The 24223-nt window shown below is 45.3% G+C and overlaps 1 protein-coding gene across 1 annotated transcript in view; it reads left to right on the plus strand.

The window, feature by feature from the left end:
- The window catches only part of fbn2 (fibrillin 2), a 52008-nt gene that overhangs the window by 9107 nt on the left and 18678 nt on the right, over positions 1-24223 (plus strand). The window contains exons 7-33 of the mRNA XM_077019986.1: positions 1586-1711; positions 3809-3934; positions 6495-6647; positions 7384-7620; positions 7856-7993; positions 8082-8201; positions 8920-9045; positions 9266-9388; positions 9724-9846; positions 10549-10701; positions 12670-12723; positions 12936-13061; positions 14158-14283; positions 16955-17074; positions 17470-17607; positions 18994-19044; positions 19311-19436; positions 19597-19824; positions 20032-20157; positions 20324-20452; positions 20796-20921; positions 21324-21449; positions 21793-21915; positions 22488-22613; positions 23082-23207; positions 23469-23591; positions 23767-23889. Coding sequence (XP_076876101.1) covers positions 1586-1711; positions 3809-3934; positions 6495-6647; positions 7384-7620; positions 7856-7993; positions 8082-8201; positions 8920-9045; positions 9266-9388; positions 9724-9846; positions 10549-10701; positions 12670-12723; positions 12936-13061; positions 14158-14283; positions 16955-17074; positions 17470-17607; positions 18994-19044; positions 19311-19436; positions 19597-19824; positions 20032-20157; positions 20324-20452; positions 20796-20921; positions 21324-21449; positions 21793-21915; positions 22488-22613; positions 23082-23207; positions 23469-23591; positions 23767-23889 — 3522 coding nt within the window. The remainder of the gene's footprint in view (positions 1-1585; positions 1712-3808; positions 3935-6494; positions 6648-7383; positions 7621-7855; positions 7994-8081; positions 8202-8919; positions 9046-9265; positions 9389-9723; positions 9847-10548; positions 10702-12669; positions 12724-12935; positions 13062-14157; positions 14284-16954; positions 17075-17469; positions 17608-18993; positions 19045-19310; positions 19437-19596; positions 19825-20031; positions 20158-20323; positions 20453-20795; positions 20922-21323; positions 21450-21792; positions 21916-22487; positions 22614-23081; positions 23208-23468; positions 23592-23766; positions 23890-24223) is intronic.

Below are 24223 nucleotides of genomic sequence, written 5' to 3' on the forward strand. Positions count from 1 at the left end.
TACGAGCTACAGGTTCTGGTAGCTGGTAGCACCATGCGTTGACCAAGTTGAAATCCAGTTGTAGACACAGCAAGTGTTGTCTAAGCACCTGCTTTTGAAGTTCCGTTCCAATGAAAGGGTTACCTTTGATACCCCCCATATAGATCTTGGCTTGGCTTTCAGAGGGGATGCTAAGCATACTGTAACAATTTAGTGCCTGAGACACTTTCTTCCCCCACCAAGCCTTATCACAACCACTGGCACTATGGGCACATCTGGAATAAATTTGACCTACATCGCATTCCAAACGTTTAGTAACAAACACACTTCCAATAGGAGAGTCACACCCAAAGAGCCCAGCTACACCTGCACAGGGGTTTTACACCCAGCTTTTAACCTTCATTTATAGGTATGCCAAACCAGGTAAAATATAGTCCTAAAATGATTTCAGACACAGTTGCAACCCTCCAAAGGAGCCTAGATACCATGTAGCTTCAATTCTGAACTGAGCAGATGTGATTTGTGACGTTCATCATTACAGCTGCACATAAGTCTTGAGAATGACTGACCTTTAAAGCATAGAGACCTGGTTCCACCACAGCATGTGCAGACACAGGACTTCCTGGGCAGTATGGAGAATCTAAGGGTCGACCTTACCTATGTTTGAACCAAAGAGTGGAGCATTGGATCCTTTAATAAACAGCCAGTCTTTCCCATGCTCGGCACTGTGATGCTGGAAGGTTCAGCCACTCCACCCACGTCCTTCTGCTGGGTCTCTGGACGAGGGTGTAGGCGGCAGACGGATATTACCGAGACATGAATGGAGCTTCTGTCCCAGCCTACGTTAACACACCGCAACACTGATTTTGAACGGTCTGCGCTGAAACATTTTTTGCAAATGTTTAATCTGTCATGGGTGAAGAATGTACAAAAAAAAGAGGAAGGAAGCAAGTGTGAGTCTCTGACTGAGTGTTTAATGAAAAAGAAAATGAAACCGAAAATATAAATGCACTAACTATGACAAAAAATGCCAACATAAAGCAACAGTGACCAGAAACAGGGCCTAAATAAAGGTAAGCATACAACTATAATAACCCTACTGATGGACAGAACACACAAGCGGAAGGAGACACGGACTAACAGGAACCAATGACAACAAAGGAGGAATGTAAACAAAGTCCACGTGCCAACCGTCAACCCAGATCCCAGTGCTGTCAGTAGGGCCACTGTGTCCTTATCATTGCCATTAAACCAGCTCAGAGATGATGACATTCATCATACTGCAAATCTAATGTCTCAGCATAAAGAAATGTTGGTCTGAAACTATGATTATAATAGATAACATGTCTATAAAGTGATGAGAAATGTGTATAAAAAGTTATGTCAAGTATATACGGTTTTAGTTTTATATATATATATATATATATATATATATATTGAAAGTGACAGCAGCTCAGTACAGCTCGATTATTGCAGATTTTTGGATTCAGCATAATTTCATCTGCCAAAATGTTGACTGGTATGTGATTACAGTGGCTCCTGCTTCACTCTGTCCATTTGACTGTAAAAAAACTTCCCTACTGATGTGCTGGAATGTTTTGTACAGATGTTGATGAATGCCAAGCAGTACCGGGACTATGCCACGGGGGGCGCTGCATCAACACAGTGGGCTCTTATGACTGCAGGTGCCCTGCTGGGCATCGCCTGAACGACGGCGCCACCAAGTGCCAGGGTGAGTAGGGAGGCGTCTTCACTCCTTCCCCCAGTTAACGTGGCTTCGTATTGGGGAAGAGTAGCTGCTCGTTCTCTGACCTCCAAAAAGGAGCCATGTTGTATCTCCAGTGACCAAACGAATGAGAATGTTGCTGATGTAATTTGCTGGTGATTACAAACCTAGGGTATCTTGCCTTATTAAATCTTGTTCTAGTAACACTTTCTGGATTGTACAAGCCATTTAGAACTAGGCTAGTAAACAATATATTAATTACTTATAATTTTTTTGATCCAAATCATTTGATTTGGCGCAGTTTTTACACTGTAGGCCCTTCCTGAAGCAACCCTCCCTATTTATCCGGGCTTGGGACCGGCACTAAAATACACTGGTGTGCGCACACTTGTGGCTAGGTTTGGATGGCATAAAGTGTCTGTGGTGATCTGTGATAGAAGGGTGTCAGCTAGAATGAAAGGAAAGATCTATAGGACAGTAGTGAGCCCTGCTTTGTTGTATGTACTGGAGACAGTGGTACTGACAGAGAGACAGGTGAGGGAGATGGAGGTGTCTGAGATGAAGATGTTGAGATCCTCATTTGAAGTGACGAGGAAGGATAGGATCAGAAATGAGTTTATTAGAGGATCAGCACATATAGCTTGTTTTGGAGATAAAGTTAGAGAAGCGAGATTGAGATGGTTTGGACATGTACAGAGGCGGGAGGAGAGGTATATTGGTAGGAGGGTCTTGAGGATGGAACTTCCAGGCAAGAGGAGGAGAGGTAGACCTAAGAGGAGGTTTATGGATGCAGTGGTAGAGGATATGAGAGTGGCTGGTGTGTCAGTGGAGGACACTCAGGACAGGGCCAGATGGAGGAGTTTGATCCGCTGTGGCGACCCCTAAATGGGAATGACTGAAAGAAGAAGAAGAATTATTATTTTTTTATTGCCTGAGGTCTGTGATGGACTAAACAACTGGACTGCCTAGGTAACTGCAGACTTGCTCTTTTGAATTACTAGTAATTACTCGAAATTACTAAAGAAAACCGTATGTAGTAACATAATGCGTTCAGAAACAGGGCCGTCTCGACTTCAGTTCACTTTCCAGACGTCTGGTGGCGGTAGGCTGACTAGAAGCTGCTTAATTACAGGTCAACTGTGTGTCACCTGTCAGACCAGGAGTATCACTTTCTCATCACTGGTATCAACACTGTAAACAGTTTAACTGTGGTTTTGGGATAAATGAGCTATGCTATTCACAGTGTGTGATCGGGGTTTGTGGTTGACCACAAGTGTGCTGTGTTTCTACGTTTGTTTAATATTTTCATTCTACTTCTTTGGAGGCATGGGAATCTAATACTTCAGTGTTTGTTTGAATGAAATTAGAACCCTAAGTCAATAAGGTTAGACAAATTAGAAATGACAGTGAAGCTTTTGTTAAGACGTTGGGCCCACACGTTTTTGCTGCAAAGACATTTCCAAACGAAGACAAGCTTACACGTGGTTTGTGAGCTGTAACAATTCCGAATCCAAGCTGGACTGAGATGTGAGCAGTGGGTGGGGGGGGACGATTCTTTTGGGGCATTGCTGTGCATGAAGGCTGGTCCATTGGCGTTAGCTCAGCTCGTGGCCCATGGCACTCTCTCATGGGGATGTGCACTTTCACCACACCCAAACTCACTAAAGTCCATAATGGTAATAGTGGCAGATTTGTTTTTGTTTTGAATAAATATGGCCATACATGTGTATGTATATTTGTATCACACAGTATTTAGATTAAATCAGCAACACCTGAAATGGGCAGTCATGGCCTGGTGGTTAGGGAACTGGTCTTGTGACCGGAGGGTCGTGGGTTAGATTCCCAGACCTGAGGCCATGACTGAGGTGCCCCTGAGCAAGGCCCTTAACCCTCAATTGCTCACTTGTATAAAAATTAGATAAAATGTAAGTCGCTCTGGATAAGGGTGTCTGCCAAATGCCATATTTAAATGTAAATGAAATATTTTGCAAAGTGTAATTGAAAAGATGAACATGAATTTGCCATGTATGACGTCAACTCTGTATGACGCAGGTTTTGACTTTTTGACAAGACTGGTGTGAGATTTAGAGATCTGTTTGATAGATGTGGACGAGTGCTCCACCCTCCCACGTGTGTGTGATGGAGGCCAGTGCACCAACACGGCTGGTAGCTTCACCTGCGTGTGCCCACCAGGATACCTACAGTCGTCAGACAAGACACGCTGCATCGGTGAGTCATTGGTGTCATTGGTGAGTGTTGTTGGCCCCCTCTGAAATGTGAAATGGGCCATATTTTGTCAATTGTGATTTTTACACCCCAATCGATATTTGTCCTCCGCTTTTAACCCATCTGTGCAGTCAGAACACACACACACACACACACACACACTAGTGATTACTAGGGGGCTGTGGATCACACGTACCCAGAGCAGTGCGCAGCCCTAGCCCGGCGCCCAGGGAGCAGTTGGGGTTAGGTGCCTTGCTCAAGGGCACCTCAGTCATGGCTTCAGGTCTGGGAATCGAACCCACGACCCTCCGGTCACAAGACCAGTTCCCTAACTGCTAGGCCATGACTGCCCCTGCCTCTGTGCAGCTGTTCATGTGAAGGAATTTGCAAGGAAACCTTTGGGTGGAAAAAAACATTAGAATTGCACCTCAGATCCCCACAATGTTAGTGGGTGTAACTGAGACTGCACATAGACATTACCAGTAATTTCTATGACGAAGGGTGACAAACATATCTCTCATACTTCTCACCCTGCAACAGTGTGGTCTCTTTTAGGCTTGCCATTGCCTGTCTGTACATATGTGTCTATGTGCAGTTTTAGAACTTTATGGAGTTCTTGTTGAGGCAGGCAGGGAATGCTATTGTCAGGCTGTATGTGATGGAGAGATCACAGCTTTTGCAGATGGACCTCAACCAGCAATTACCCATCAACCCACAGTCCATCTCCATACTCCGCCCCCACACTCCACCACCCAAACTTTGCCACCCACACTCCACCCCACACTCTGAGACTACTCCACCCCCTCACATTGACACCCAAACTCCGCCCCCACACTCTGCCCCCCACCCCCTTCAAGTACCTCCCCAACATTCCAGTCTGAGTCAGAAGAGACAAGGTGCTATCTGTCAGATAGAGGCACTGTGTTGTGGAAGGGAGTTTAGACTGGCTCTTTAATTCCACTTCAGGATAGCACTTTGTTGGGTCATGTACCCACCTGGCCAATGTCCCTGTCTCTCTTAGTCTGGCCACGACATGGAGAGTCAGATAAGTGCAGATGGGCCAATACACAAATACAACCAGTGTCCTGAGACTTCCTCTTCCTCTAGTGACTGTGCCATTAGCGGATGTAGTGGCATCAAACTGGGTAGTCAGTGGGAGTAGCTTTTGAGGTTGTTTGTTTTTTCAAACTGTTTTTTGAATGCTAATCTTAAAGTGTTCCTATTTATGATTATCGCATGGCCATTTATAGAAGTCCCAGCAGCCCAGAGGAGCTTAGCCATTTAAGGTCATGTTTCCATAGTGAGAAGTGCTAGCTGATCAAAGGCACCTGTAAGGTTGCATGGACAGAACTTGGGCTCCCATCTCCAAACCCGCCCAGCTTCTGACTGCCCAGCCCGAGGTTCATAAACATGCACTAGTTCTGCTTATGAGCAACAGATAAGTAACTATATTTACGAGTCCAGGCAATCCAGATATGCTATTACTGAAATGAACAGACAAAGGTAAGAAGCGATTGTGGTAATAAAGACGAGATGGCATAAGGAAAAATTGACATACTATAAAATCAAAATGTTACTTGAGATATATATGAGCCAAAATTATACATTACAAATGTAGCAAATCATACATGAGGTACATGCACACTTAGAATGTGACGTCAATGAAAAAAACTGAAACTGAAAACGAATAGAAGTGAGTGCAGATTTCTTGCTGTTTGAAGCATCTTGGAGGTGAACTTGGCTTTCAGAAGCTATGATAGCGCATGTGTAAACAGCACCTCCAGCAGCAGATGTTGGCTGAGACGTCCCGTCAAAGGGGCTGCCTGACCTACATCCTGTAGGAAATGCAGCCATTTTGGGTCTGGAGGATTTCACAGCACGCTGCTGATGTCAGAGGGCTGTTTCCACCCGAGGCAGAGCGTGAGACAGACATGCTGATGAGAACCGGCCGTGTGTTCTGGCGGAGGGAGCTGGCTCTAAGGCAGGTGGCTCTGAGGCACGGCCGCTGTTAGAAACAAACAGAACCAACTCTACTGAAGTGGCAGGTGATTGTAACAGGCAGGTGATGTCAAGATGGAAGGTCATTCCATAACAGCACTGGTGCTGACTGCTCTCTGGCCCTTGAAGATTACTCTTAAGGTTTCACAGGAGAGCCCCAGAATGACATCTTAAAGATCTGAAGCCAGCATGGAGCCAGCAACTCGGAGTGTGTGATTAACTGCTTTGCTCATTTGCATTTGTGGAATGTAGACCTGAATTAGATTCTGCTCACCTGACGCTCACATTGAAAGCCTTCTTCAACCTCTACTGATTTGTTCATAAAAACAGCAGTAGCGATGTCTTTGCATGCTTTTGCAGTAATACCAATGAAATCATTCTAGACTGTTTTGACTTAGATCATTGTGACATTTTGTGGAGTATTAAAGTCCCACCAAAGACGTTTCAGATTTATTGTTCTTCTCTGGGTGGGTGCCAGTAACATTAAGCAAGGAATGATTAAATTGTGTGTGTGTGTGTGTGTGTGTGTGTGTGTGTGTGTGTGTGTGTGTGTGTGGTACGCCAGCTCAGAACACGGGTTCCTGCTTCGCTGCTGTGTTAAACGGGCGGTGTGCTCAGGAGATGGCTGGGCGCTTTACTAAAGCTCAGTGCTGTTGCGATGCTGCCCGTTGCTGGGCCCGAGGAAGGCTCCCAGAGATGTGCCCTATTCGCGGCTCAGGTAAGGGCCCATCCCTCGGGCCCCCGTCACACAGGGGCCGGTGTGTGAGCCACAGGAGCTCACATTCCTCCAGTAAGTGCATGCTAATGAAGTGTCAGAGAGTATCTGGCACCATATGAATCTTACATTGATAATACCTACAGAGGTCTGGCAGAGGGACGCTAAAGGGTACAGGCCCAGTGCAGGCTGAGCTTTACTTTCTTGTGGGACATTCAGAACAAAGGGCTCTATTTCTGAGGACACAGCACAAGCGCCCGGGCCGGAGTGGGTCACTTTTTCAGCCTGGGAGATTAATGTCCAAATTCGGCCCAAAATTATTTTTCCCTTCCAATCGGCCCAAACTAGAGATTGACATGAGCCAGCCCATCTGGAACCCTCCTGAATCTCCCGATTAGCCACTCCGGCTCTGACAAGCGCAGAAATCAGTCCACAGTGCAAGCGTGTAGCAGAAATATAGCGTAGTAAATGGATATTAGGTAGACTGAGATGATCAGTGGGTGTGCTCTGTTAACCTGCAGACTGAATACCTTCTTGTTTTAATTTTACAATCAGTGGAGTGCTATGAATAAAACTGCAATCCCAGCTGTTTTTCCTTTCCATAAATAAAGATTAAGACAGAAAAGTTGAAGCATGTGTGTAAAGCAGGTGCTACAGGGTTTAGGGTTGCTTGTGTTTGGGTGCTGGTCAGTGTTACAGTTTATCATAAGAGACTGAACCTGGTTGTGTTGTTGCTCAGATGAATTCCACAGGCTGTGTTTCGGGGGAGCATCTGCGGGAGGGTATCCAGACGTGGACGCTGGTGTTGTGGGGGGAAGAGTTCCTCAGCGTCCCAATGGACACGATACCACTCGTAATGGTCAAACGCTTTATCCGGTCGGCGGGAACGGTCACGTGTACCCTCAGCTTCCACAGATCCCTCACGTCCCTCAAATCCCCGGCAGTGGAAACGGACAAAGGCCACAAGGACCCGTCGGTGAGCTGAACACTGCAACACAAACACTCTGCTTTTTAGAACCTGGTAACGTTAGTCACTCTTATGCCGGTGATGGACGTTAAACGTGAACGTGTAGGGTTGCGGTCGAGGTCAATTGGTGTACAAAATGAGCGATAAGACAACCAATCTGTCATGTGGTCACACCTCTTTTAAACCCAAATGAAGGCCTCACCTGACCATGTGTAACTAGGGCCTGTGTGGATTTTTTCCCCAGTTAGTCTAAACGAGACCATGAACATATGCCTGTTGATGCCCCACCTGTGTCTCGGGGGACGATGTGTCTCAGCGGGGGCCGGCCACCGATGTGAATGCAACGTTGGCTACAGGCTGGACAGCCAATCAGAGTGCTCAGGTAGCGCCACTTCACCGTTCGACCTTGTTCTCGTGTTTAGGGTGCATGAGAGTAAATAGAACAGCTACATATCTCTTTTCGTTACCAGATGTAGACGAGTGTGAGTCTGACCCCTGTGCAAATGGGGACTGCATCAACACAGCCGGCTCCTACTACTGCAAGTGCCGTCTTGGCTTCCAGAGGTCTCCGGGCCAGCAGGCCTGCGTAGGTGTGTCTCTACGTCTTGATACATTTCCGAACAATAACTGACTGTCTACAAACAAAACTGTCTAAGTATAGAGAACAGAATACACTTGTCCTTTTAAAGCAAACTTATTACAAAATGTGATTTTGAGTGAGGAAATCTGATATTTGGCAAGATTATACCTTGCAGTAAGAAACATGGCCATTATGTTAATCATAAAAACATCAAGCTGTCAAGCTAAGAAGCATCCAGTTAAGAGTCGAGTCACGTTGGCTGCCCATGTCTCTGCTTCTGTGGGGATGTTGTCTCATGTCTCTGCTTCTGTGGGAATGTTGTCTCATGTCTCTGCTTCTGTGGGAATGTTGTCTCATGTCTCTGCTTCTATGGGAATGTTGTCTCATGTCTCTGCTTCTATGGGAATGTTGTCTCATGTCTCTGCTTCTATGGGAATGTTGTCTCATGTCTCTGCTTCTATGGGGATGTTGTCTCATGTCTCTGCTTCTATGGGGATGTTGTCTCATGTCTCTGCTTCCGTGGGGATGTTGTCTCATGTCTCTGCTTCTATGGGGATGTTGTCTCATGTCTCTGCTTCCGTGGGGATGTTGTCTCATGTCTCTGCTTCCGTGGGGATGTTGTCTCATATCTCTGCTTCTATGGGGATGTTGTCTCATGTCTCTGCTTCCGTGGGGATGTTGTCTCATGTCTCTGCTTCCATGGGGATTCTGCTGGATGTCCCCGGCAGACACCGACGAGTGCCTGCAGAACGGTGTGCTCTGCCGTAACGGCCGCTGCCTCAACACGCCGGGCAGCTTCCAGTGCATCTGCAACGTGGGCTTCCTGCTCACACCCGATGGCAGGAACTGTGTGGGTAAGACCGCACCACCCGCTACACCCACCAGCCTCCCATGTCAGACGCGAGAGCGGGCGGCACAAGAGTAGGACACGCAAACAGCAGTTCAGTCATCTGTGTCCATCATCATTAGTCATTAGACAATGGCCAGACCTTTGCCTGCACTACCAGAATTGTATATTTAGCAAGTTTAGAACAACATGTCTTTTTAATGCCTTTTACTCTTATGCCCCTGCAGACAATGACGAATGTGCCATAACAAACATGTGTTTGAATGGCATGTGCATCAATGAAGATGGCAGTTTTAAGTGTCTTTGTAAGCATGGCTTCACATTGGCCTCTAGTGGGCGCTACTGCACAGGTGCGTACTGTGGCAAATTGTAACTTTACATCCCACACTTTACAACTTTGCTCCAGAAAGATCAGTTTGTACAGATTGTTTGGCCATGACTGACATGATAGACATGGACATGATCTCGGGAAATTTAATCTGTGTGCTGTGATAGTGTGTGAGTGTGTGTGTGTGTGTGTGTGTGTGTGTGTGTGTGTGTGTGTGTGTGTGTGTGTGTGTGTGTGTGTGTGTGTGTGTGTGCGTGTGTGTGTGTGCGTGCGTGTGCGTGCGTGCGTGTGTGTGTGTGTGTGTGTGTGTGTGTGTCTGTCTGTCTGTCTGTTCTAATGGGGCGGTTATTGTCCCAGATATTGACGAGTGCCTGACCCCTGGGATCTGTGCATTTGGCCGGTGTGTGAACACAGAGGGCTCACACAGATGTGAATGCTCAGCTGGCCTGACCCTTGGGCCTGATGGACACTCGTGTGTGGGTAGGGACTAATCACATGCACCTACGCACACACATTCTTTCTGGTTTCTGTGCCATGAACAAATTATCCCCAAGGGTAGAAGCCCTATGTGTGTTGTAAACACTGATTCATCTTGTTAACCATCAGAAGCTCACAGACATCTTCTATGTATACCACCAGTACACAAACGCTGATTGCTGCGAAGAGGGCGATGTGCTTAGTAAACAGAGAGAAGACACATGCTCACAGTAACATGCTCTCAGCCACTCAGCCCAGGGCTTTCACTCTCAACACAACATGTGACGTAAACAGCCTGTTTCAGATTTGGGCTGAACTCCGAGTCAGGCCAAACTAAGCTCCCATCCAACAACAGCGTGACTCACACGGTGCTACAAGCACCAAACTTGTGTCACAGAGGGATTTTCAGGAAATGGGTGCTTGCTTCTCAGCAGAGACATTAACTCACAAAAATGTTGCAATAGAATTACCCTGTTAGCTGTTCATTTCTACTGGAAACCAACGTCAACACAGGGGGCTGCGATTGCGCGTTGATGTGTGCAGTGAGTTGCTTTAGTGAGTGCATATAATCGTTTTAGTGTCTAATGTGCTTGTGTTTTAGGGGGTGTGTCCAGTGACCGTCCTGGTCCTTTGGAGCACTCTTGTTAACGGAGAAAGCATCACGCTTGATTTCTGCCTGTGTTTCTCTGGTCCTCCTGCCTCCAGACACACATGTGCGCAGTACCTGCTACGGAGCCATTAAAAAGGGCGTGTGTGTGCGCCCGTTCCTCGCCGCCATCACCAAGTCTTCCTGCTGCTGTGCCAGTACCCACTACAGCTTTGGCGAGCCCTGCCAACCATGCCCTGCCCTGAACTCAGGTACATCTTCCCTTTCTTACCCCATATGTGACATTTGACCTGCTCTGCACACACACACACACACACACACACACACACACACACACACACACACACACACACACACACACACACACACACACACACACACAGACACACACACACACACACACACTATGTTATGGCAGTTTTGTGCTGTAAAAAGTAATTGCACTGGGTCTGGTTTATTTAAGTTTTGGGGACAGTTTTGTTTCTGCCTGGGGAAGGTCTGATTTGAAGGTCTGATTTGAAGCCCAGCAGAAGGGAGTTGGTTTATAGTTCAGCCTGGTGTTTCTTTAGAAGGCACGAGGATGTATATGAGTGTCTGATACGCTTTTCTGCATACAGTCAAATGTGTCAAACGTGTGTGTCTGTGTGTGCATGCACATGAATGTTCGTGATTCAGAGTTTCAAGAAAAATCTGGAAGTCTGGATTCTCTCCATCTCCCATATAATGCTTTCCACAGGACAGATGTCCCTGTTGAATTCACTCTGAGCTTCAGGGTCCAGCATTTGACCTTCAACCTTTTTTTGCTCACAGGTGCACTGCAGGTTCTCCAGAACCTCCACGTTCCCAACCCCAAGAGGGCTCATTACTCATTAGGAGCCCTAATGAACCTCATATAAATTGTGTCTCTGCTGCTATCCTCATGGGTAGCTGTTCATGTCTGAACTTGAAATAATGAGGAAACCCCCCCTCTTTTAAGAAATATAATCCCAGTCAGAGGCATGTCTGTACCTGTATGAAACCAGATTTCTCCTAATTATTTATGCTTAATTAGTGATGCATTACCTTTTTTGATTGAACATATGATCATTTCTATTATATGCTTATACAAGCATTCAGTAAAATGTAAATGTCATAAGTGGATTGCACAGAACCTAAATGTTTAGGTAAAAATATGGAAAAGGCAATGAAATAGAAATACAAAGGAAACAGATTTCAGCCTTTGAGCTACTGGCATATTACCTCCTAGTCTGTGTTTTAACTGTGAGCCATTTCATAACACACCTGATGCAGGTAATCAGTGCTCCATAGCCCTTGAGGCTCCTGGCAGTTGTGTGGCGCAGTTGATATGGGCTTACCGGCATTCCCCGTATACAGAATTACAGAGAAACCCTTTACCTAAATAACTGTCTGTAATTGTAAATTACTCATGAGGACAAGATAAAGCAGGCCAGAAGTGATTTCACTGAGGGATGAACTCATTACAGCTGAAATCGGTAATTAATTGCCCCAGAAAAATAGCTAAATACTACCTGATGTACTGTTTCACCAGAAGTTTTGCATGTTCTCCGCTGAATTGGATGAATTGCTGCAAAGAAGCATGGATGAACCTTTGTAGGAAAAGAGAATTGAGGACAAATGTCTTAAATCCCCCAGAACTGGACCAGGCATTTTGGTTGATTACCTGTTGAAATGTAAATGCAGCATATTTAGATTAATGCTGTTAAGGAGTTGAAATAATTAGGCTTATTTAATTGTGACTTGGACTCTCCCTGCCTGCAGCATTATATGTTCCTTCTTTGTATTTCACTGAACTCGCATGACTGAAAATTTGTATTAAGGTTACTTAATTAACATATTACTAACCCTCTGGTTTCCTCGGCAAGCTTTTTTGTAACTCCTCACTGTTCATTTGGCAGTTGAATGGATTTCACCTTTTTGATGGCTTCTAGTTATCTTGCAGTACATCCAGGAAGTTTGTGTTTGTGTAGACATGGAACGTACGGCCTGGCAGTGGCAGTAAGGACGTCTGCTGGGCTCCTGGTTGGTTATGGCCATATGGCCATAGAGGTCATAGGTCATCAGAGCAATGAAAGATGGGTGCTGTGGTTTTTTACTGATGCTCATCTCCTCAGGAACAGATAACCTCCATATCTGTGCCATGGTTAAAATGAACCGCATGAATTCAAACCGAACTGCCTTTGGTCCTTCTCTTTTTCCAGCTGAATTCAATGCCTTGTGTCGAAGCGGGATTGGTTTCTCCATCGATGGAACAGGTAATCCCCAGTTCTGTGTCTTATGTTGTGGTTTTGCATAAACCACACAATCCTGTGTTCCTAATGGACTAAATGAAGAACCCAAGCATCTGTATTGGCATGCTAGCATCTCCCAAATGGTTTTTATTTCAGTTTTATCTCTGATCTGGATCTGGACAGCACTGATTGGGAGAATACAAAATGAATGATGCTGTGACTATATGTTTTTTCAGACATCAATGAGTGTGCCCTGGATCCTGGTATCTGCTCCAACGGTGCTTGTGAGAACCTGAGAGGAGGATATCGTTGTATCTGCAACACCGGCTTTGAGACTGACCACAGTGGAAGGCTCTGTGTGGGTCAGTGACCTGATTAATCTCCAACTGGAGAATATAAATTTTTTAATGGGATGAATACTGTTTGGATTTTAGCTTTATACACAGGAGCGAAGAGTTCCCATTTCTACTCAATGAAGTGCTAGTCTTTATTTCAGTCACAGCGTCTTTGCCAGGATGGAGAATTGCCCTCGTGATTAAGGGTTTATGCAGTGCATCGAAAAATTGGGGCAGTTCTTCATGTCTCCACGTCACCTGATTTTCCGTACAGTCTAAACACTTCATTAGTTACAGACTGTTAGAGTCTTTCATAAAGTCGGCCACCACCTTAGTTTGCTGAGCAAAGCAAATCGCTTTTCATTCGTGATGAAATGATGTCATGTCAGGAGCTGGTGAAGTGAGGCAGACTGAGATGTAGGAGAATAGGGCCAGAGAGTCTGAGAGAAACAACCCGGTGGTACAAAAGAGAGAGAAAACAGAGAGAGACTGTTCATCCAGTCCTCTCTGCTGCCGACGCAATTTGACCTGTTTTTGAAAGTGTTTTAAAAGAAACTGAAAGAGTTTCTAAAAGATCTGAATGGATCTTGAAGAATGAGATACAAGGCATATTTATAGGCCTAGTGTAACATGAGATGACTTCAAACAGAACGTAAATAAGTTCTTTGGCTTTACATAGTTTAGCGCTTCACGACATGGTCAGTTTATGTCTGCTGATCTCTCTGATCTCGCTCAACTGTGACTGGTGTAACATCCTAAAACATTCCTCATAAACCAAAATAGAAAGGTTAACCATTTGCAGATTGAAGATGAGCTGTAACATTAAATTGTGCAAATAAATTATCTGCAAAATAAATGCATGATCATTTATTATCTCATATGAAATTCATTTGCAAAGACACAAATGACCATCCAGCTTGAGACCCATGAAAAAAGTTATTTTGGAAATGAGGACTGTTGTATATTGTATATAAAGTGTATATTGTTTATTTGGTGACCTAAATGCTTATAAATGCTTTATAACGTGACTAGTCCGTTTGTTTTAATGTTCTTTGCTGAGGTCTCAGTGTCCTGCTTCTCCTATGAGGTCTCAAAGGAGGAGTTCTGTGTTTATCCTTCACAGATGTTGACGAATGTTTGGTGAACCCACTCCTCTGTGATAATGGCCTGTGCCGGAACAGTCCGGGGAGCTACACCTGCACATGCCCTAAAGGCTACCTCTTCAGACAGGACTCGGACACATGTGAAGGTGAACTAAAGCAGACACCTGGTGGGCAGCAGGCTCACAGGTGCTCAGTATGCTTCCCCGAGCCTCCGGTGTAAAATATAGAAAGAAATGAACCGATTTGTGTATCTATCTCAATAACCAGTCTATATGCCATGGAAAATTGTCCGTATTTTCTCCTCATGACCTTGAGTGTGTCTCAAATGCAGGGGGACATTTGTTTTTGTCCAGCGGAGACAGTTTTGCAGTGCTCATCTACCCAAGCTTGTCAAACCTTTAGATGTCTTTAAAATGTTTGCAAACATTTGTACAGTTTCGTGACAAAGAAGCATGGATAAACATCCTTGTATTTGTCCTTAGGGTCCTGGGGTTTTATTGAGCTATATGTTTGGGCCTCAGTGCTGCTGGTCGGTGGACAGGGCCCTTTGAATCGTAGGTGTTGTAACGGTCACGAGAGGGGGGGAAACAGGATGTTTGTATGGCTGGAACAGGAGCCTGGGAAGGCTTAGAGTGGAGAAGCGGGCTGGGCCACTGGCAGAACAGCTGGATAGAGTTAGGGATGGAACAGGAACAAAAATACACAGCTGTACATAGTTCTGAAAGCTATGCTATAGTACAGCGGATACACACACACACACACACACACACACACACACACACACACAGAGTGCAGCACAGCACATAGCATACTTTTTTTCTCTAAAATTCTTTGCATGTTCATTCTCTCTCTCTGTCTTTCTCTCTTTGCATCTTCCTTTTCACTCACTAAAGATTACACCATACACACTCCAGCACTGACGGGCTCCTCTCATTAAAGATTACACCATACACACTCCAGCACTGAGGGGCTCCTCTCATTAAAGATTACACCATACACACTCCAGCACTGACGGGCTCCTCTCATTAAAGATTACACCATACACACTCCAGCACTGAGGGGCTCCTCTCATTAAAGATTACACCATACACACTCCAGCACTGAGGGGCTCCTCTCATTAAAGATTACACCATACACACTCCAGCACTGACGGGCTCCTCTCATTAAAGATTACACCATACACACTCCAGCACTGAGGGGCTCCTCTCATTAAAGATTACACCATACACACTCCAGCACTGACGGGCTCCTCTCATTAAAGATTACACCATACACACTCCAGCACTGACGGGCTCCTCTCATTAAAGATTACACCATACACACTCCAGCACTGAGGGGCTCCTCTCATTAAAGATTACACCATACACACTCCAGCACTGAGGGGCTCCTCTCATTAAAGATTACACCATACACACTCCAGCACTGAGGGGCTCCTCTCATTAAAGATTACACCATACACACTCCAGCACTGAGGGGCTCCTCTCATTAAAGATTACACCATACACACTCCAGCACTGAGGGGCTCCTCTCATTAAAGATTACACCATACACACTCCAGCACTGAGGGGCTCCTCTCATTAAAGATTACACCATACACACTCCAGCACTGAGGGGCTCCTCTCATTAAAGATTACACCATACACACTCCAGCACTGACAGGCTCCTCTCATTAAAGATTACACCATACACACTCCAGCACTGACGGGCTCCTCTCATTAAAGATTACACCATACACACTCCAGCACTGACGGGCTCCTCTCATTAAAGATTACACCATACACACTCCAGCACTGAGGGGCTCCTCTCATTAAAGATTACACCATACACACTCCAGCACTGACGGGCTCCTCTCATTAAAGATTACACCATACACACTCCAGCACTGACGGGCTCCTCTCACTAAAGATTACACCATACACACTCCAGCACTGACGGGCTCCTCTCATTAAAAATTACACCATACACACTCCAGCACTGACGGGCTCCTCTCATTAAAGATTACACCATACACACTCCAGCACTGACGGGCTCCTCTCACTAAAGATTACACCATACACACTCCAGCACTGAGGGGCTCCTCTCACTAAAGATTACACCATACACACTCCAGCACTGAGGGGCTCCTCTCATTAAAAATTACACCATACACACTCCAGCACTGAGGGGCTCCTCTCATTAAAGATTACACCATACACACTCCAGCACTGAGGGGCTCCTCTCATTAAAAATTGCACCATACACACTCCAGAGCTGATGGGCTCTTCCCAGAACTCCACCTTAAAACAGACCCTTATGAGTCATATTTATACGAATTCCCATGATTCATCTGTTCCTCACAGACACCTCACCATTTGCAATAAATCAACATGAAATCAGGTTACAACCTTATGACATTCCATGCTTTCTTTTGTTACTTTTATGTGGACTGCTATTTTTCCTGCACTTGTAGACATTAACAGTGCTCCACTGTAAATTAACAGTGGATGAAACATCGTGATATTTTCTATGTAACGAAGCTGACCGTATCTGTCTGGAATGGTGAGATACGATCAGGCCAGGAGTGTTTCTACAGCGGGCCATGGTGATTTGTTTTACTGTCTTCTACTGTTTATGCCTTTTACCCAGAAATGTACTGGAGATTTAAGGTCATCATGAGGTCATATTTGGCTTTCGAAAGAATTATGTTGATAACACTGACATACGATACAAATACAAAAGCTGGTAAGACCTGCACTAAAACCTCATGGTTTCAGTTTGTGGGCTGTGCTTGGGAGCTCTCTGCTAATAGCTGTTCAACCTTTGTCTTTTTGTTTGCAGACCTGAATGAATGTGAGAGTGGTCCCTGCGTTAACGGAGTGTGTCGGAACAATGCGGGCTCTTTCTCCTGTGAATGTTCTTCTGGCAGTAAACTGGACCCAACTGGTCTCATTTGCATTGGTAATTGCACACAGATGTACACACACATAAACATACAAACACACACTGTACTGATGAGAATACAACAGCGGGCTGAATATATGGCCCAAATTCAGAGGGGTATGTTTGTTTCTGTGTTAAAAGAGTGTCAGTAACTCCGTCTTCAAGTGCCATTGTCATGTTTACTATAAATTATCATTGCACATTGAGCTTTGAGTCTTTTTTGTATTCACAATTCTGACGGGAGAAGTAAATTTCATAATTTCGCAATTTTCCTTATGCATTTATTCATTTTCTTGTGAATTATTGCCTTCTCTAAGTTTAATTACAGAAATATGCGTAACATATGTGACCAGACCTGTTTGAAGTTCTCTGGTGAAGTGCGTTAGGTCTGAGTGAACTCGTGGTTTCCACAGAGTCCCTAAAGGGCACGTGCTGGCTCACCATGCAGAGGGGCCGCTGCGAGGTGAACGTGAACGGCGCCACCCTGAGGTCGGAGTGCTGCAGCACGCTGGGGGCGGCGTGGGGCAGCCCCTGTGAGCCCTGCCAGGCCGGTGCGTTCACCCTCACCGTGCAGCTCCAACACCGGGCTTCTCCTCATGCTTTCCCAATGTGTTTTTAGCAAACTGCGTCTGGCTCCACTCTGACTGATTCTTTCAGCATGCACTTTAGTTGGAATGGCTTACATAAGGCAGTAATTCATCCTTAAGGTCACTTTTTGAAACGACCAAAGTTTATTGCAAAAATTATTTAAACAAACCATGAAAAAAAATCACATGCCATCCTGTGAGCACTACAAGAGAGAGCCACAATCTTCCAGGTGTTAAATTGTTAAACTTGTGTTTTAGGGTTCAGGAAGTAGAAAAGCCTCATATTTTAATTTACAGTGGGTTTTGACAGGTGATTTTAGACACAGCTAATGTGTTTGATTCAAGATGCAAAGAATAGATGTGTAATTCACATCACATGCTGATGTTCAATTATCCTGAAGATCAGCATGTGATGTGAACTGCACATCTGTCCTTTGCATCTTGAATTCTTCTAATCTGCTTTTCTGCTTTTTTATTTATAACAAATGTTATCATAAATAGTAATTCATAATTTTTCCTATTACTGTATTCCATAAATTTTTTTAAAAGTAGCAGTATATCGGTTTCTACTTACTTCGTTTTTTAATTTTTATTTGTTTTGTTAGTTTTTAATTGTAAATTCTAATGTACCCCCATGTTTTACCCCCATGTTCTGGTAGTTTCTGTTTAGATGCTGCAGCTCTAGGTGAAATTTTCTTATCCAGTCACCACTGAGCCACACACAAAGTTTATTTTTAGACAAGAACAATTTATCCGTCATATCTCAATAGCTGAGATATATTTATCATGCACTTCTGCCCCAAATCTGTATTATGTTGTCCAGTGAGCTAACACCAATACAAACTGACACATCCTTGGCTCGGGTTGTATCAGAACTGAACCGCAGTTGGCAGTGGTGTTCTGTCACTGAAATGGATACTGTAGCCTACTGTTGTGAGGGACCGTGTAGGCCGCTCTTCTCTCTCATGTGGTCTGAGCCTGTGCCAGAGCCTTCAGGAAGCTGACTATGTTCTCCTGATCTCACGACTGGCTGGAATGGACCGTCTCCCGTGCTTGGTCTCTCACAGGCCTGCCACTTTAGCCAGAGGTTCCCTAATGACGGTCCTGACCACAGTGAGCTTTGAGTCCGCCCACTCAAAGATCCTCATTAGCTAATTCCCACTGAAACCAGCAAAGGGAACTGGAAGCTCTTTAATGTGAAGTGGTGCCCTGCACCAAGCCGTTTATGTCCGGGATTCAAGCCGATGTAAACTGAGATTTTCGTCAGAAAACTCTAAAACTCATTCTGTAGGGACTGAAAGCTAGTTCTATATATTTGTGGTGAACTACTTTCTCCAATAACATTTTCAGATCCTGTTTGTCAAAGAGGTTTTGCCCGACCAAGAGGGAGCACTTGTGAGGGTGAGTAATGAAAATGGTACTCATGGGTTTTGTTTAATACTAATGTTTGTACAAAACTCATTATTATAAGATGACACTGTGATCTCGGCTGGTTTAGGTATTAACCTGTAGAAGTGTAACATGCAGTAATTTAATAAAATACTGCATTCAAATGGACTTTCACTTCATTTCCTAATTAATTTCAGTTAAATTAATTCAATGTCATATTTTTTATGTATCCACCTCTTTCTTTCTCTGTCACTGTCTTCCATGTCTTTCTCTGTCAGATGTAAATGAGTGTGAGGTGTTTCCTGGTGTGTGTCCCAATGGCTTCTGTGTGAACACAAGAGGCTCTTTCAAGTGCCAGTGCCCTGAAGGCCTTATCCTGGATGCCACTGGGCGTCTCTGCATAGGTGAGACACCTGTCCCCTTCACTACAACAGCACATGCTCTCTGTCCGCAGGGCAGCAGTTCACCAATCTTCAGCGTGCTGACTTGTGTTATTATATTATTATATTATTTGGTATAGTGGCAGTGTCCATCTCTGTGTCTGCTTCCGTTTCCTCCTCCCAGACATCCGCTCGGAGCACTGCTACCTGACCTACGATGAGGATGTGTGTGGCCAGCCTCTGCCCGGAAGGTTCCGGATGGATGCGTGCTGCTGCACGGTTGGTGGTGCGTGGGGGAAGGAGTGTGAGGCATGCCCAGAGCCTGGCACCCGCCTGTATGAGGCGCTGTGCCCCAGAGGTCCTGGATTTGCCAACCGGCCCGACGTGCTCACGGGCAGACCCCTGTATAAAGGTGAAAACCCTGTTCATCACATTTTCTTTGTTATGGTGTTAATGGTGAACTATGTGCAAATTTTAGATGTTGTTTTGCATATATAGGTTTGTTTTTTGCATTATTGAATCATTTCACTAAATATTTTACTAAATCAAGTTACTAAACAGTAATTTTTTTGTGGTTTTATCATTATTTTAATTCTGATCAGAACCTTTCCTTTGGCAGACATTAACGAATGCAAAGTCTTCCCCAGTATGTGCACCCACGGAACATGCCGGAACACTATTGGCAGCTTCAGATGTCGCTGCAGTGGTGGCTTTGCTCTGGATATGGAGGAGCGAAACTGCACAGGTAGCGCTGTCAGCTTGGAACCAGTCACATCCTGTTTTTCACTTTGCTACTTTATTGTTGCCAGGAGAACAAAGTTTACTCTTTGATGAATCTGTTTACGCTTACCGGTACTCTTGTGCGTGTATGTGTGTGGATGTGTTGTGTGGGCATTTGGGTGCGAGAACAGATATTGACGAGTGTAGAATCTCCCCTGACCTGTGTGGGCACGGCACATGTGTGAACACCCCGGGGAGCTTTGAGTGTGACTGCTTGCCAGGTTATGAGAGCGGCTTCATGATGATGAAGAACTGCATGGGTGAGTTCCAGAACGTCCTTTACCATATCCAACCAATCACATCATATCATATCCAACCAATCATATCATATCAAATTCAACCAATCAAATCATATCATATCCAACCAATCATATCATATCATACCCAACCCACTGCCAATATTTCTTGCCAAGTAATGTGTCCCTCACTAGTGGTCAGTAGGATATAGAATTGCTGTACGCTATGTCATACATGCTGTATCCGGCATTCTTTTTGCTGAGGTAGCTGAAGTACTGCTGTGTGTGTATGTGTATGTGTGTGTGTGTGTGTGTGTGTGTGTGTGTGTGTGTGTGTGTGTGTGTGTGTGTGTGTGTGTGTTTCCAGATATTGATGAGTGTGAACGGAATCCTGCACTTTGCCGAGGAGGCTCTTGTGAAAACACAGAGGGAAGTTACCAGTGTGTGTGCCCACCTGGTTACCAGCTGTCTCTCGACGGCGATGCCTGTGAAGGTGACAACACACACACACACACACACACACACAACTCAGAAACCTTTAACAATGAGCATTTTAACATTTTTATTTTGCCGTTGTCTTGTCCGGGTCATGATTTGACCGCTTTGATGCGGTCTTCACGTGAGGCAGAAGAATTTTAGGCATGTTCAGAGTATGAGTGTCCTCACACTTCAGTCTGGAGAAAGAAAGCAGTGCTCAGCAGCAGACTGAGATGTGGCGAGGTGTTTCTTACATCACTGCTACTGAAGGAGCCACCTTCATGCCTCTAACCACATGAGTCAACATGGCCATGATTCTTATGGATCTGATTATTGCTGGAACGGAATGTGCATGTGCAATCTGTGTGTATGTATGTGTGTGTGTTTGTGTGTGTGTGTATGTGTGTGTGTCTTCCAGACGTGAATGAGTGTGAGCTGAGTGCCTCTCTCTGTCAGAATGGTGCCTGTGTGAATGTGGCAGGCTCGTACAGCTGTTCCTGTTCCTCTGGATACCAGACAACCCCAGACAGGAAAGCATGTGCAGGTAAAGCCACGCACACTCAGAACTCAGCTGCTGCAACACTGCCATGAAGGAAAGTTTTGACTGTAACGTTTAGGTTTGTGTGCAGATGTCTGCTGTCTTATGTCTGCTGGTCTCTCTCATTCTCCGTCCCTTCTCCCTTTTCACATCTACTTACTCACTCTTCTTCCTGCCTTATTTCCTTCCTGTATGTCCTGTTTATCAGCAAGTTTCTCAGTAATCAGCTCCACTAACCATGAACTGAACCACCTGTTATTATAGAATGACTACCCTTAAACTACCCAGCCACTGTATCTGCTCCATGTGATTCTCCGTCTTACTGTGACCCTGTGACCCTGTGTTTCAGACATAGATGAGTGCACCATCGAGAACGGCGGCTGTGATGTGCACTGCACTAACTCGGAGGGCAGCTACACCTGCAGCTGTGGCCACGGCTACACGCTAATGCCCGATGACAGGATGTGCACAGGTAAACAGAATGCGGCACATCCACGTCCCTGTGAACGCTGATCTCAGATCAGGGGTGAAGGAACACCCTTCAGGAAGCTGCCCCAGGAGTGATCTTCTGCTATTCCACCTGACTCAGTTCAGTGGATCATTATGAAGCTGCGTGTGAGATGAAGGAGGGAGACGTGGGGAGATGCGGGGAGATGTAGGGAGATGCGGGGAGACACAGGGGGGCAGTTATGGATGACGGCCGGAACGGACCGTCCCTGCACCACTGCAGACCCGGTGTGTGTGAGTTCAGGGAGACAGAACTGCTGGGTTTTAAAGCAGAGGAGTCACTGCAGGGGTACGTGAAATCCTGGACAAGGTGTGCTGTGGAATGTAACACACACACACTTCAAACATAATGGAAAGGTGAAGAACTGTTTAACAGCTGTGTCTCATTCACTCTCCAGCTTTCACTGTTCCTCTGCTCCCTCTCTCTCTTTCTCTCTCTCTCTCTCTCTCTCTCTCTCTCTCTCACACACACACTCTCTCTGTCTCTCTCTCTCTCTCTCTCTCTCTCTCTCTCTCTCTCTCTCTCTCTCTGACCAGATGTGGATGAATGTGAGGAAGACCCTGATATTTGTGACGGTGGTCAGTGCACTAATGTTCTTGGAGATTACCACTGTCTTTGTTACGAAGGCTTCATTGCCTCCGTGGACACAAAATCATGTATAGGTAAATTTGTAAATGTGTTCAAAATTGTAACAAAATAAAGTGACTTAATGAAATATATTTCATACATATGTGTACAAATAAAATAAATAAGTAGAAATGAAATGGAAATTAAGTGAACGATTTTTCACGCTTCTGATAAATAATAAATGATTTATTACTGCCAAGTAAAATAGTAGTTACTAGTAATATTACACATTCACATTCTTTAAATGATCTGGAATCAGACTTCCCTCCATCTTGGCCCTGCAGTCGAGACTGTGGTCAGGGTTCAGTAAAGACCCACAGTGAGGAGGGTCTCTGTCTCTCTCTCTCTTCAGCATCTGCCCACCACACCAGACCCACGTTTGTTCTACTGAACATCTCCAGGTGGTGGGTGGTTGGTGGGGCTGGCGGACGAGGGGGGGGGGGGGGGGGGGGGGGGGGGGGTTATTGGCAGAGGATCACTGTGTGCTTGTGCCATTCCTGCAGATGTGAATGAGTGTGAGGTCGATGCCAACATCTGTCTCTCCGGGGAGTGTGAGAACACCAAGGGCTCCTACATCTGTCACTGTGAGCTGGGCTACTCGGTGAAGAAAGGGGCCTCCGGCTGCACGGGTGAGATGCGACATGTGCTTATACGATACATGTGGTTATATGAGGCAATGTATGCATGACTTAACCTCACATTAGGTTGACATACACATGTTAATTGCCTTTAAGAATTATCAACTGGGAAAATTGTTGTCAAAAAGTAAATCACTAAATTACAGATATTACAGCCCTGCCTTAACACCAGGAGATAAGCCATTCTTTACACTAGTATCTGCTTTAGCTATAATGTTGAGAAGATAAAGCAGTATTTTGTGTCTTGGATAGACGTTGATGAATGTAAGAGTGATGTCCACAACTGCGCCCTGCACGCCACTTGTGTCAACGTGCCCGGAAGCTTCCGCTGCGCGTGCAGAGAGGGATGGGTAGGCGATGGAGTCAAATGTATCGGTAAGAACTCTTTCCATTAACTCTGTTTCAGCCTCAATGAAATGACCGTTGCTCAGCTACAGAACCTGCTGTTGGAAACTGGACAAACTAGGATCTAGTGGCTTCTATGTGCAGTGCAGATTTTTCAGAGTTTATCGCCTGCGGGCATTTAACCTGACATGTTTGGCCCCGGTAGACCTGGACGAGTGTGTCAGCGGCGTGCACCAGTGCAGTGCCTCTGCGGAGTGTGTGAACACACCTGGCTCCTACCACTGCACCTGCTCGGAGGGCTTCAATGGTGACGGCTTCACCTGCTCAGGTCAGACAGGGCTTGGAGGCCTCACAGGGTCACCGCTCTAGAACTCTGTCTGTTATGGTTACTGACTGTTATGGTTATGGATATAGGTAACTTGATTCTCACTTTTCAGGGTAGGTATTCCAGTACAGCTGAACCCATAACAGACTGTGGCAAAACTGGTGTTAGTTTTCCCAAGCCATCATGGAGGTCAACTTGTGATATGATCTACAGCATTTGCTATACAGTGATAACTCAGTGATACAGAGATAAAATATTTAACGACTTGCATCCCAAGGAATCTCAGATTTTGACAGACTTTTCTAATTTAACTGCATACTTTTAATATTATGTTTAA

The sequence above is a fragment of the Brachyhypopomus gauderio genome, chromosome 10 (assembly GCF_052324685.1).
Source record: "Brachyhypopomus gauderio isolate BG-103 chromosome 10, BGAUD_0.2, whole genome shotgun sequence".
Taxonomy (NCBI): Eukaryota; Metazoa; Chordata; class Actinopteri; order Gymnotiformes; family Hypopomidae; genus Brachyhypopomus; species Brachyhypopomus gauderio.